The sequence below is a fragment of the Penaeus chinensis genome, chromosome 22 (genome assembly GCF_019202785.1).
Source record: "Penaeus chinensis breed Huanghai No. 1 chromosome 22, ASM1920278v2, whole genome shotgun sequence".
Lineage (NCBI taxonomy): Eukaryota > Metazoa > Arthropoda > Malacostraca > Decapoda > Penaeidae > Penaeus > Penaeus chinensis.
The window spans coordinates 6,966,958-6,981,957 of record NC_061840.1 but is presented as its reverse complement, the minus strand read 5'-3'; the positions used below and the strand labels follow the sequence as shown (position 1 = coordinate 6,981,957).

General features: G+C 41.5%; 1 protein-coding gene across 5 annotated transcripts in view; it reads left to right on the top strand.

Annotated features, from left to right (window-relative positions):
* LOC125036854 (regulator of G-protein signaling 12-like) overlaps window positions 1–14,585 on the top strand; it is a 147,506-nt gene extending 132,921 nt beyond the window's left edge. Inside the window, exons 3-16 of one of the 5 annotated variants that reach the window (XR_007115926.1) lie at window positions 6,417–6,542; window positions 7,037–7,189; window positions 7,427–7,648; window positions 7,913–8,086; window positions 8,209–8,442; window positions 8,896–9,093; window positions 9,207–9,419; window positions 9,736–9,826; window positions 10,058–10,203; window positions 10,334–10,408; window positions 10,630–10,777; window positions 10,941–11,047; window positions 12,694–12,762; window positions 13,266–13,440. Coding sequence is in view for 4 of the 5 variants with exons in the window: in XM_047629739.1 (XP_047485695.1) it covers window positions 6,417–6,542; window positions 7,037–7,189; window positions 7,427–7,648; window positions 7,913–8,086; window positions 8,209–8,442; window positions 8,896–9,093; window positions 9,207–9,419; window positions 9,736–9,826; window positions 10,058–10,203; window positions 10,334–10,408; window positions 10,630–10,777; window positions 10,941–11,047; window positions 13,266–13,844 (2,466 nt within the window). In the remaining variant the exon portion in view is untranslated. Of the gene's footprint in view, window positions 1–6,416; window positions 6,543–7,036; window positions 7,190–7,426; window positions 7,649–7,912; window positions 8,087–8,208; window positions 8,443–8,895; window positions 9,094–9,206; window positions 9,420–9,735; window positions 9,827–10,057; window positions 10,204–10,333; window positions 10,409–10,629; window positions 10,778–10,940; window positions 11,048–12,152; window positions 12,195–12,693; window positions 12,763–13,265 lie in introns of all 5 variants that reach the window. The other 4 variants (XM_047629742.1, XM_047629741.1, XM_047629740.1 and 1 more) reach the window with 4 other exon arrangements.
* The last annotated feature ends 415 nt before the right edge of the window (window positions 14,586–15,000 follow it).

Genomic DNA, 15,000 nt, shown 5'->3' with positions numbered 1-15,000 from the left:
TACTAGATGATAACTTGTCTCTATCAGATTCGGAGCCCCTCATAGCGACGCTTACAGTCGCGGCGCCCACTCCACCGTGCGCTGCTCCCTCCGAACCAAGTGGGTAGTTATGGGCGCTGGGCTCCTGCCGGCGACAGGGCTAAATGCTGCTGTCACGACAGAAGCCTTTTAGAAGGGACGGTAGTGCGTGTGGTTAAAGATAGAAACAGTGCTTTGTTTCCTTACGAATACAGAAAAAACGCAACGATATGTAGTAACTGTGATGGAAAGAAACGAGTAAGAAGCGAAGTAATAGTAGTGTAAGCTTGAGCTTCGATGTGGCGGAGGGAAATCCTGGGCTTGCAGGAAACGGACTACGATAGCGACAGATAAAAAACGCTGGTGGCTCCCTGCTCGCTCCCTTACGTGGCGCCCGACTCGGGATTTACGGGTATGCGGGAAGCACGAGACCCCTAAATGCCGCAACACTGAACACTGAAGGAGCTGCTTTCTTGCTTGGTTCATGCGCGCCGTCAGGGAGGGGGGTGGGGGGTCACTAACGGCCGTCAGCTGGACGAGATGGTGACCTATTCACTTTTTTGGTAGTTTTCACTGAGACAAAATACGCACATAAGCAGGAAAGTAGGAGACTGATACCGTAAATGTGAGTAAGCAGTTGGTGCAATAACCGTCGCAGCCCGCACAGTACACGGCCCGACCCTAATGGCCAATGTCCGGTCCGTCGGAGGTGTCTACTGCCCTGAGTGCCCCTACTTCGGCGGCACGACTCACACGACCCCGCTCATGTGCTGGATTTGATTCCCTTTGGCAGACATTATTTCCTTAGACGTACACTTGTACCCTTTCACTAAAATCAGCTCAAGGCACTACTTTAAGCTCTATAAGGCAATCCCAATTACTAGTTTATTTCCCCATCAATATATTTTACCGTGTGTAACTTAACACTGTTGGTATAGTGTAGGTCCCTAAACATAACACCGAGGACGATGTGTGAGCACGAACCAATTTCACTGTCACTGCCATCCTAACGTATCCCTCCTCTTTCCGTGCTACTCTTTGTTCAGTGGTTCGTCGAATAACAAAACTTAAGCTCTGTATAATTGCTTCTTCCCGTCGCCGTGCGCTTTGTATCGGGCGTGTCCCTGGAAATGTTTCTTGGAAAATTGATAAACGTGCGAGGCCTTTGCTAGCCGCCTCCATTTTGCTTCCTTTCGCGCACTTGAGGTTCGCTCACGCCGCAAGTCTCGCCCGTCGCGCCCATAAAGCAAGCCCAGTTGCGTTGTCGATCATTCGATCACGCAAGCGATTAGGAGACTGATGTAGAAGGTGGTGTTCGCGGCGTCGTTGCTGCCTCCCCGTCCTGCGGCGCCGTGTGTGGCGGTACAGGGAGGGCGTCCCGACTGTACCGCTTAACGGGCCTTTGTGTGAGGTCGCGCCCGTTGCAAAACTGCGGTTCTGTTGTCGGTCACGTTGGTGGCAGTTGCGTAACGTCTGGTGGGGCACCCCTTCCGTTAGTTATCGGGCGTAACGGATAACGCGCTGGTTATCTGGGTCTGACGAAGTGAGCTCCGTGAACGGAGACCAGTTTTGACGGAGACTGAGCAGGGAGAGTGTTGCGCAGTGAGCGGGGAGGCGGGTATGAGCGAGCATGTGACAGCCTTAATAAACCCGTGTTGACACAGCCCTGCTTTGCTCAGACGGATCACAGCAGCAACAGCTGGAGGTCGCTAGGAACATGTCCCGCCCGTGGACACGGCGAGGGTCAGGGGCAGGGAGCAGGGAGCCACCATTCCGAGGGCTGATGACATAGACAAGGGCGCCAACACGCACCTCCGGCAAAACGCGGGGACGGGGGCTCCCGTCTCCAGCCCCCTCAAAGGTGGCGGTGCCAACTACACTCGTACGTGCCACAACGTCACTTTAGTCGCGACTGTGCGAAGTAGAGGACGAACTCGAATTCTGTGTTGTGATACAATATGTAACGTGCCGGAGCGCGCTGCGCGTTGTGAACAACGGTGAAAACATTGGTGAACAGTGTATTTTTGTTTTATATCCCAGGAGTGAGCAAGGAAGCGTTGCCTCCGCAGCGTTACGATGTTGCGCTCCGCGAAGAAGGAGTTGAAGGTGACGCGGAGGGAGAACAAGAAGCGGGACTCGGACCCGCACGTGGTGTCCTTGGAGAAGCAGAACGCCGGAAACACGAACATGCTGGTCGCCACGCCGATCCGCATCGCCATGGAAGCCATGAACAACAACAACAACAACAACACCTTCAAGAAGAGGGCCGTGGTCAACGACGACGTGGTGCTGAGGTCGGCCTCCTTCGTCGGCAGGGAAGACGTCGGCAGGAAGACTGTCGGCAGAAGGAGCATCGACAGCATCAGGAGGCTGAGCGGCGGCCAGAGGCGGCCGGGGAGCATGAACGAGGGAACCATCTCAAGGAATAGTGACCCCAGCAGCGCCACCAGCGCCCTCGCCAGCAGTATGGCCTCTCTCAAGGCGCTCTTCGGCGTGGGCGGCGACGCGGCAGAGCCTTTAGGCTTCAGACGGATTCCTTCCAGGAGAACCCCCAAGAAGCCAGCCGCCGCCAGCACGCCCAACAACCTCACGCCGAAGGCCAAGCGGCAGGTCCGGCAGCGCAACAACGACGCGACGCCCAAGCCCAGCTCCACGTTTTATACTAAGTCGACGAGGACCACTCCTGCGGCCTCGTTGAAGGCCGATGAGATGGATTCCGAGGTACGGTATTTCGAATTCGCAAAGAAGCGCAGTGCACTCGCTATTCGTCGCTGCATTGCCTGCCAGTGCAGATGTTTACAGGGGAATGTGTCGGGTGATTACACTATGTAAATGCGAATGCCGGGGAATAAAACTTCGATCATTACTATTGACTTCATGTTGTATTGGTTCAAGCTGTTTTTATCTTCGCAGTGGTGCGTTTTGTCATGGAAGAAAAGTGAGGGTAGGAAGAGAGGGAGGGAGGGGGGAGGGCTGCACTGTGATTAGGGAAAGCAGTGCGCGGGTATTTGTTTTAGGCTCGCCGTCCTCGTCTCCCCGGGGGGTCAGCGGTTGCGAATGTAATTACGTTCCGCAGGTGGGGACGGGAGATATACTCAAGGGGGGTTGGCCTTGCTGGCTGATGTTTTGTTTGGTGTGTGTGTGGGGGGGGGGGGGGGTGCAGTTGTTTGGTTCTTGGAACTGTAACACCACATTTTGAAAGGGAATTGGATTTTCCCGTTTGGGACGACTAATTCTTTTATCAAATGTGATACTGATGTCCAAGTAAAATCCTGTTTTTGATATTGTTAGCATGTCAGGACTGTATGTTGTCATAAGGGTTTTTGTATTGTGGCTCAAAGACACCTCGGGAGTTGCGACAAAAGATCAGGCGGAAGGTCTTATAATCAACCCGCATTGACACACACACACACACACACACACACACACACACACACACACACACACACACACACTCTCTCTCTCTCTCTCTCTCTCTCTCTCTCTCTCTCTCTCTCTCTCTCTCTCTCTCTCTCTCTCTCTCTCTCTCTCTCTCTCTCTCTCTCTCTTTCTCTCTCTCTTTCTCTCTCTCTCTTTCTCTCTCTCTCTTCTCTCTCTCTCTCTCTCTCTCTCTCTCTCTCTCTCTCTCTCTCTCTCTCTCTCTCTCTCTCTCTCTCTCTCTCTCTCTCTCTCTCTCTCTTTCTCTCTCTCTTTCTCTCTCTCTCTTTCTCTCTCTCTCTTTCTCTCTCTCTCTCTCTCTCTCTCTCTCTCTCTCTCTCTCTCTCTCTCTCTCTCTCTCTCTCTCTCTCTCTCTCTCTCTCTCTCTCTCTCTCTCTCTCTAAAACACACACACACACACACACACACACACACACACACACACACACACACACACACACACACACACACACACACACACACACACACACGAGCATCCTCCATCTCCTCTTCCTCGCGTGCAATGATCAGCCGCCGTAGTTGCCTTTGAGCTGGAATGCAATAGACGACTTATCAGCCGACGCCACGAGCAGCCCCGCCCTTAAGACACTTTCGCGGCCATGGGTGTAGAGAAGGATACGGGAAGCCGAGGGCTGCGTCGAGGGTGCAGTCCTGGCGCGGTTATTGCACTGCCGGAATGGTGCTGTGTGGGTGGCGGGGCGGCGCGCGGAATTGCGCTGGAAATCACTCAAGTGACAACCACCCTTTCTCTCGCTCTCCTTCTCATGCGTGTGTGAGGGCGTGTGTGTGGGCGTGTGGGCGTGTGGGCGTGTGTGCGTGTGTGCGTGTGTGTGTGTGTGTGTGTGTGTGTGTGTGTGTGTGTGTGTGTGTGTGTGTGTGTGTGTGTGTGTGTGTGTGTGTGCGTGCGTGCGTGCGTGCGCGCGTGCATGCATGCATGTTTTCACATATCTATATGAACTTTTACATGAATATGAATTCGCGAACTCATACTATACACACAACCTGCAATTTATACACTTGCGCTTCGTTTCTCCCCATGTGAGTTCATTGAGAGCCCAACGGTCTCGCTCTCCATATGTGGCAGTGCCTCCCCCCCCCCCCCCCCCCCCTACGCACCGCTCCCTCAGAGATAACTTGTTCACGTCATGCATGGTCTATCTAAACCACTTTTTATCCATTTCCGCTCCTTGGGCTTATTTCTCGCGACTCTGTTGGCTTTGCGTGGCTTGATTCATTGCGGTTGCACATAGTCTCCATCCGCACATTACGTACTTATTCATATATACCTACATATATACAATAAGTCGATATATAGATAAACACTCATTCACTCACTCACTCACTCACTCACTCACTCACTCACTCACTCACTCACTCACTCACTCACTCTGTGTCTGTGTCTGTGTCTGTGTCTGTGTCTGTGTCTGTAGCTGTAGCTGCAGGTGTGTGTGTGCTTTTGCGTGTGTGTGTATTTATATTTGTATGGTTGTTGTTGTCTTTGTTGCTTTGCATATTCTTTTCAACAGTATCAGCTTGCAGTTCCCCTTTGGTTAACATTTACATTATCCTTAGTGGTGGCTGAGAAGGTTACTGTCATGGCAAGGGAACACGTGTGTCCTTGGGAACGACGCCAGCTGTTTTATTTTGAAGCTTTCTTTGTAGAGATATATGTATGGGAGTTTATAAACACAGGTGTGTTTCTGAAATATTATTATCCTCACAGGTCAGAAGAAGTGAGTCTGGCAGTGAAGCCCCGGTTTATATTTAAGTGGTCCAACCTTGACTGCAACTTATCTTTAGGGGTAAAGATATGTATCATATTGACTCTAAAAGAAGATGTTTTACCGTATTTTCTAATTTGATGGAGAGAGACAGAGACAGAGACACACACAGAGAGGGTGTGTGTGTGTTTGTTCTTTTTTTATTAAAACAGAAATTAAGCAATAGGCAAATGATGGCATAGTTTAGGTGAAGCATGAACATAAATTCATAATGATAGACATTTGAATTATGTTTTTGGATAATGAAATGTTAAATATTTGCTGTTGTCAGAAGGAAGGGGAGGTTGTTGGAGGTGGATGGGTGTTTGACTAATTTGCAAAGGATGTTCAGAAGCTATGCATATATAAAAGACTTGTTTGTTGGGTATATATGTCATGCTCTTTTCTCTTTTGAGTTTATAAAATCCAGTTGCAAATGGGTAACAGGTTGCTGCTCTTTAAGTGAAAATGTGCAAGATCTTGTGCAGCTGTCAGACTTGGACACTGAGGCATATTTATTATGGTTTTACTGCAATGAATGGAATCTTCAGATATTTTATGAAGCAAAAGTTATTGCCTGTGAACTATAATGGAGAACTTGCCAGCCATATCAGAGGTGACAGAGACATCTGATGAGGTCCTCTCCTCAAGTGGGGATGAGACTATTGACCCAGACAGCCTAGAGGAGACCCTGTCCCAAGCAACAGAGACCAGAGCAGAGTCTCCTCTCCACTATGCTGACTGTGAGGACACTGGTCACTGTGACAGCTGTCGTAAGGCCAGCCATAACTCCCACAGTGGGGATGAGGACTGTAGGTCAGTAAGCAGTAGTTGTCTAGGTGAGGAAATGTCAGTGACTGTGGAAGAAAACACAGTAGGACGCGGAAGCCTGCTTTTGGACCATTTTTTGACCATTCGAAGGGACTCTAACTTGCACACTCAGTCCCTCAGGAAGGACAAGAGGCTAAGTATGGTTATAGCTGCAAGCTTAGATCCAGGGAAGCCTCCAGCTGGTATTAGTCGGTCTATGGAAACCCTTGTGGTGAGTTTGTGTTCCTGGGTCGTATCATATATGGGCATATGAATCTTGTTATTCATTAGATGGGTAAGTCTTCTTTTCACTTGAATACCTTGTAATTCAACCTTTTATTTACCATATGTAGAAGAAATGAAACTAATTCCATTTATTTTTTATTGCAGGTTGATGGAGGAGTGGAGAAAAAATGGACACGCAGCAGTTCTCTTCGTCGCACTTTCCACCATTCCAGTCACAATAGTGGCCACCAGCAGGACCCATCTGCACACTCGGATACTGAGATTGGGAAGGTTAGTATTTAAGACCATCAGTAATGCCTTAATATTACAGTAGAAATAATAATAGGATATTGTTTAAACTTCTTTTGAAGAGATCTAAGATCATATCATATCATACTCATACTATCACTTTATCTGTTATGCTTATGTTTAAATGTTTTGATAAACTGTGAAATTTAATACTTAAATATGCAGTATTCAAGTGTAAAGATAGTTCTTTGGCAAATAGTTATATTGCCATATACATAGACTCCCTTTTGCCATGTAGATACTAGGAATGTGTCTTCTGATTTTAGTGTTTATGTCATATAATGATTATTATCAGTTTTTAAAGTTGGTGAAGATATAAGCAACATATCTTTTAACACCTTTAAATATTTAACATTATAGCCATGTTATGGCTTTTAATCAGCACTTTTTTTTTAGCAGATTCCTTCTAGCACACACACACACACTTATATATTTACACACTTATATATTTATACATATATTTGTTTTTCTTTTAGATATCTGCCCCACATAGTCTTCTAGATGGGGACTGTGGTTCAGTAGGAGGCAGCGTATCATCAGAGAGAGGAATTGATGTTGGGAGAGTGGGTGCTTGGGCCTCTTCCTTTGAGAAGCTCTTGGAAGACCCTGCAGGGTTACACACTTTTGCTGTAAGTATATATTTACGACTGTTTCATTATAGATATTGCAGGATATTTATAAACATTACATTTGTGTTCATTATGCCCATACTTTCATTTCTTAATTCCATTGAGTACATTCAAACTTGTTATGTTATACTGAAAGACAAAGTTAGCCATCTTTTGTGAGGAGAAACTTTGCTTTGGCTCCCTTGGCAGTCTGCAAGTGTTAGATCATTAAAACTTTTTATCTATGTATTTCAACAGGAGTTCCTGAAAAAAGAATATAGTCATGAAAACATTTACTTTTGGACTGCCTGTGAGCGATACAAACGCTTGTCCAACCCTGATGAACTACGTGCCATGGCCAAAGAGATCTTTGAGAGACATTTGTGCATTGGCGCTTCAGAACCTGTCAATGTTGACTCCCAGGCAAGACAGGATGCTCAAGATGGTCTGCATTCTCCTAATGAATTCCTCTTTGCACAGGTAAGAAATTTAGAAGGCTAGCTTGAGAATTTTGTCTGTCAGTATTCATCAGCATGATTAATACTCTTGTTCTATGCAGTATTCAGTTGAATTAGTTCTGTTGTCTCTGTATTAAAATGCAGAATAAGTTATCATAATGTTTGTTTTTAGTACCAATCTATGAGATTTACTTAACTCTTATATCAGGAGATAATTTTCTTGGTGTATTTTTTTTTTTTCTTGTTTACGATCATTTAATGAAAAATGTAAATGATCTCTTTACAGGCACAGAAGCAAATCTTCAATCTCATGAAGTTTGACAGTTACTCACGATTCTTAAAGTCAAACTTGTACAAGGACTGTGTATCACGAGACATAAGGGGCCAGACTCTGCCATACCCGGGAGATGAAACACTTGACTCTGACCTTAGGATTGTTCAAGAGGATTCCCATGTGAAGGTTTGTTGGTTGTGAGCCAGGAATGAAAGAATTTCTTTTGTGAGTTATCTACATTATTTTGTTTATACAGTAGCTATTAATTGGAGGAGTTTATAATGCTGATTGGCTTATGTACACTGCAGATAAAGAAGAGCAAATCCGATGCTGATGAACGGCGCAGGAAATCCCTCTTGCCATGGCACCGAAAGGACCGCAGCAAGAGCAAGGACAGAGGAGAAGCAGAATACAGGCGGAGGAAGAAGATGGGTCAACGGAACCCTTCTGAATCCTCCAGTGTTCGGTCTGATATGAGTGGAAGCCGAACATCTCTTAATTCCTCTGATATTGCGCTTGGCAGAAGAGCTGTGTCCAAAGAAGTAAGTGATATTATTTCCCTCTGTTTACATGTCTGTCTGTCTCTGTATTTCCTCATCATAGTTTTCTGTGAGTTGAATACTAAAGCTTTGGTTGACAGATGCTGTTGGAATACCCTCTCAGCATGTTTAACTAAACTTGAAAGATACAGTATCCTGTGGCAAATCTACTTTATACATAGATGACTTGGATAACTTTGTCTTCTTAAGCTGATAAAATGCTAGGAGTGACAATTTAGTATATGTAAGTGATAAGATATGACTCAAGAATGTTTTAAGAATAAGTAAATTATTGAGGAGTAGTTACTTTGTTATTTTTTATGATATAGCAGCATTTAGGTAAAAATATAACTTTTGTTTATCCTCTAGTTAATGTATGAAACTCATGATTACTATGAGGCAATGTCTGTTTCTTTGTTCTGACTGTAACTGAAAAATTTCTGTATCACTCTACAGTCCCTTACAAGTGGTGAGCTTGGAAGCCTAAGTGGAAGTGAAGGTTGCAACAGATGTCGCGTCATTCTGCCTGATCTCAGCAACTCTGTTGTGGCAGTTCGTCCCGGGGAGTCCATACAGGTGCTATTGACGAGGCTATTAGAACGCCGAGGAATCTCTTATTCTACCTTTGATGTGTATCAACACAAATCAGACAAGGTACTGACCCATAATCAATTGCAATATGACAGTCTTTTTACATAAAATTTGACAAAAGATATGATGTACTTTACCATTTCTTTCACGGTGTTGCCTGTGTTTACTCACTTTAGTCTCCTGCCTACAAGCTGATGGAGAAGACAGAGGACAGCTCTGTGCTGGGAGGACTCGAGGTCAGGCTGGAGCAGAGGATTCTCTTCCGGCTAGACCTTCCCAACCGCAAGACTGTATGTGTTAAAGCGAAACCAAATAAACTTGCAAATGAAGTTCTTAAACCGATTCTGCACAAGTATGGTTACAAGCTCGACCTCATGACCATTCATAAGGTGAGTTTCAGTAACATGTTTGATTTTAGGGTAAGAATGAGTATTTATATTTCATAATAATGTTTCATATTTTTTCCACAAAACATTATATGTTTTATTTACATTTATGTCTTGAGAGCTCAATAATGATAAGTTTTCATATGTCTTAAACCAGTGATTGATTCAAGTACAGAACTCAACATATCAGCTTTTGAAGAACCTCATTGCATTTCTAGTGTTTTTGGAAAAATCAACTGTGTATATCAGTTACAGTTTTCAAAGACTCAAGGTTTTATCTTCCTGTTGACTTTATAACCACATTTATTGTTTTTTTCAGGTTGGAGAAGAAAAAGGAGTTAACCTAAAGTGCCATGTGAATGAGTTGGATGGAGATAGGCTAGTTGTGCAGACCAAGGAGGAAGTGAAAGGTAGGTTGTGTTGAGCAATTTTGTAATTTTCTCTTTAAATAGTTAGGTTTCAAGAAGTAGTGTCAGGCAGGTATTATGTATTTATTGTTGCTTAATATTTTTTAGCATTATTTCTATAAGCATAAAGACCAAGATGCAAATGTAATATTTATCACTATAGGAGTATCAAATTGATATAATGCTCTCTGCTCCCAATTGTCTTATTAAAATTTGTACTGATTTTTTTGGCAGAGTGGGGAGTAGAACCAGCTCGTCAAAAAAAGAGAGGCAGTCTAGATGAAATCACCAACCGTGTCTTTGAGGATCTGTTGAATGGAAAATCAGAGCAAAATTTTGATGAACTTGGTGTCCTAGATTTTGATGCCAGATCTTCCAGAGTAAGTAGAAAATAGCAATGTGTGTGATTTAATATTCACTAGTAGTTTCAAGTAATTTTAAATTTATAAGCCTCTTCCTTCTTCAAGAATCTGAATATTTTATAGTAAAATATGGACTTTTTCCTTCCAGACGGACAGAAGCAGTGATAGATCATCTGGCATCCTGGGCGGCTTCAGCAGGAGAAATTCCCTGGCACCTGATAAGGTAAGAGTTCTCTTTGTGCTATAGATGAAGAAACCCTTCAGCTCACATATAACTGCAGTACAGTGTTATTAGTCATAATGAATGAAACAGAAAGTGTTAATTTCTGTAAATAGGTGTAATTTTTATTGACTGGCATATTTTTTTTACTTTTTTATTATATCATTGTTACATTTTTTCAGTGTGTATTTGTTATGTGAGAGTCACTTGTCCCTCTATTTCAGGAGTCAAACAAGAAACCAAGAAAACCCAATAGTAGGTCAAGTGTACACGAAAACCTTGGTGTGCGAGGGATGATGCCACCACCAGAGCATGCAATAGTCACAAAGCGGCGTGGCAACAACCCAGCCAATGCAAAACAAGAGAATGATGGTTAGTTCCCAGAATATTTGTAGTTGAATTCAACTTTTTGCTTTTTAACAAGGTATAAATTCCTTAAAGTGGACTTCATTGTAAAGGAATAAAAATTCAGAAGATATTTTTCTTCATTTCCAAATTCAGGCCCCTATTGACTTTCATTTTTTTCTCATCCCAGAGTTATATGAAGGACTGAAACGTGCTCAGAGGAGCCGCCTAGATGACCAAAGAGGGACAGAAATTAATTTTGAACTGCCGGATTTTCTCAAGTGTGACCAACCTCAGGTGAGTCAATAGAACCACCCACTATAGATACCTTCTTGAAACTTTGTGAAACCTCATTCACATTCAGCAATTCTTATATAGAGAGTACAACTGTCATAGATAAAATACCATAGAATGAGGTTTCACTTATTCAGAGCATGTACATAGTATATTTGGGAGATATTATTCTAACCCTTTTGATGGGCATTGCTCCACGTCTGTGTATTGTGTACGACTGGTGTTAGTCTTTTGTCACATAACTAGAAGATCTCATAATTTGGTGTTACTCACTTGATTTTAAGTACTGATGGTATTACAAATCATAAGGCAACCTTTGCAGGTCTCTTTTTATTAATGTTCACAAACATCTTTTTTATCTTTTACACACAACACTTGTTTTTATGTATAACCTTAAAGATAAATATTATCTTGAGGATTTATACCCTTCTTTTTTCTGTCTCTAGTAGAATCTGATTTTTATTCAATCCAATTTTTATTTAATTAAATAGTGTAGGGGTATTTCATTTCCCTTTTGGTATGGATGCCTTTAACCCATGGTGTGCAAGGTCCAGCAGAGGCTGTAAAAAATCTGGTTGCAATTTACTGCTCTGACTGGCCAAAGTTCATTTGTATTTCTTCTTCTATTCCTCAAATGATGCCCTGATTGCATACCTTGATGCTTGTAATTGAAGAGTACTAATAATAAGTTGAAAACAAATATTGCACACCATGAGGTGGGATCAAGCAGGGTGCTTGTGTCCTCCAAAGTTAAAGGAACTTGTACACTGAAAGGGTTTAGGCCTATTCTTGCTGTTGCCTGATACAAACTCCTTCCATGCATTTTCCAATTATGGTTATAGTTTCACTAGATAATCTAGAAGCAATATTGCAAGTGGTAGATTCTTTATTACTTTTAGAGAAGATAGATAGCATTTAGGAAGTTTGATCTAATGAAACTCCAGTGATTTCATCTTATCATTGAATGCACAGTCAGTCTTCTTAAAGATTTCAAACTAATATGATGCATGCAGGAATTTAAAGGGAAAATCATTCCAAGTTTATGTAATTGTATATTCCTCATATTGATTAGTCTATTGCTCCATTACTGTTGTTCCTATTGTTACAGGTCAGGTGCAGTACATTGTAAAGAACATTCTATTCTTGGAAGGTAGTTCTATCTATTTATTATAAATTAAGGCTTCAGTGACATCATTAATACTAATTTTTATTTTTCATTCAACTTGCTACTTTTCTGTCATTCTGCCTTCTGTAGTCTATCTGTATATAATTACAATTTAAAGGCATGTTGAGGCACTTTTCTGACAAGGTAAATCATTAACACTTAAGTAGTGAATGATTCAGTTGGCTTTAATCCGTTGAACTGGCTGCTTTAAGATTAGTGTTTTTAGTGAAGGCTCAAGTGTTTTCTGATAAATTTGACAAACACAAGAACACAGTTTCTAACAGAAAGACTTTTGATAAAGGTTTTGATAATTTTAAGTTTTTCAAATCTTGTATCTTTAGATATTGATTATTAGTTTATGAAGTTCATGGAACCTTCAGTTGTAGCCAAACCTTTATCATCAGTTTTGAAAATAATAAACTTTACTCTTTATCTGAATGTCTTGTTCTTTACTTGTACTGCATGTTGTATGTTGTCTTTTCAGGTTACTAACTCTTAATCTTTAACCCTTTGGGATTCCTTGGGATTTTCTGTCGTTCATGTCTGCAACCAGGTGGGTAGCAGAGGACTTTAAACCTTTTTATGAGCACAAAGGAATGCATCCTTTTGACTTATGATATCCTCTTGCTTATTATATTCTTGGTTTAAAAAGCATGAAAGGTGACTGAAAAAAATTGTGGAAGTATCCTTCAGTCTTTAATTTCTCAGTTTTTCATATATATATATTTATAAATGTCCTATTTTTAAAAATTACTGTTTACTTGCATGATTATTTTTATTAAGTTATGTTTAGTTAAGATTCTAAAGATGGAAACTGTAATCTATCTGCATTATATTATAAATCATAAAAAAATGTTATGTAACTGAAGTATCAAAGTACATTTCTTAACTTTGTTTTAATCTAAAGAATGCATGGCCCTAAATAAATATAAAATGAAATATGCACAACAAGTATTTTACTCTTGGTGTTTTCATATTTTGTGAGGTAAATACTTATTTGACATTTTATATTATTTTTCATTGTATATAGAAAACTAAAACTTTATTCCTGTACAGGACAAGGAGAACCAGCATGCACATCTGGCTGATCAGCTGTTAGCGCACCTGGAATGCTCCTTCTCAGAAGGAGGTGTTATACCAAGCCACCAGGAAGCTGAGGACTACTTCAGCATGGCTCACCCTGAGGTCTGGGGAGGCATTCCAAGCAGTTCAGGCCCACACTCAGCTAACGCCACGCTCCTCGCACCTGACATAGACCTGGATGACTTTGATGACACGCTCCAGGGTGATGAATCTCTTTGCCAGGTGCCCTTGCCTGAGACCACCTCCAGCTCCCTGCACATAGATGCCCCTGATTTCTCCCCACCGCCTCCTATACCCATGGAAAACTCCACAGTCTCAGCAGTTTCCAGAATGCCTCCACCTTCTCTTCTACTGTCACCTCCTCCACTTCCCCCAAAGCCAAAGTTGGGGGGAACTAGAGGGCCTCCTCCTCGGCCGCCCTCCCGCCAACTTCACCTCCTCAACCCACCCACCTTTTCATCCACAAGTGATGATGATGCTCTACATTCTAATGACGCACCCATCCACATCACCAGACAAAGCCATGACAAATTCAATATCAGTTTTGTTTAATGGAAATTTTTGGGGTGGATGATTTTTGTTATCACCATAAATCCCAAGGATATATATATATATATATATATATATATATATATATATATATATATATATATATATTGATGAGTCTAATTTAAGACGATTTAATTATGAATATATTTTTCCTCTAGGATATTGTAAATGCCTATCTTCACTTGTACATTATAGTATAAAACTATATAAAATCAAATAATTTGGCATGGCATAGCTTGAACTTTTTCCCATGTCTAATTTTAAGTCCTCAGTGGTGATAGCTGGAAACCAGACAGCCACAGAGGACAAAGGCAAGTGCCTCAATGCCTGGGAAATTATTCTTTTATACAGTACAAAAATGTTAATGAAAAGAAGTGTGCCATTCCAGGTAGTTCATATATATTATAAATGTTATATATGAGAGAGACTGTATGTATGTAGTAATAAATATTTTTACTTAGAAATTGACGCCCTGGCAGAGTGGCTAGATGCGTTGTGATACAAACAGTATTTCAGTGTGTATAGAGTACACATGTTGTAAATAGTTTATATATTGTGCTTTCATGTATATATTGACTGCAGTGAGCATGATTTTCTATATATCTTCTAAATACTGTTTCTTAAAATGTAAATAATTCCATGTTCCTATGTCTATGAATTTATACAATTTAGACAATCTGTTTAATTTCTATACAGTTATGCACCACAGTGGCAATAATATGAAAATAAATAATTTTGAATTTTCACTGTTTATTATACACTCCTTGATAATGAAAATTTAGATTACAAAACTTAACCAATAGAAATAACTTTTGTAATAAAAATATATAATTATGAAAACATCTTATCCTCTAATAAAAGGACAGTCAATCAAAATTCACGAAATAAAACAGGTATCACTTTTGGCTATTAGGATTATAGGCCTTATGATTATTTAGATTTTTGGGGGATCAAAAGCCTATCTTCATTTGTTTGTACCTACTAAAAGATGCAGTCTAGCAAAAGGAAAAATGAGATACATTGCTATACCACTGGCATAGTAATGATAAATTAACAAAGTAAATTATTAAACAGACTAAAACATTCTGGGGTGTCTTTTTAGAAAGATAATAGTCTAGATTTTTTCCTTAAGTATAATACAATCTTTGCCAAATTTTAT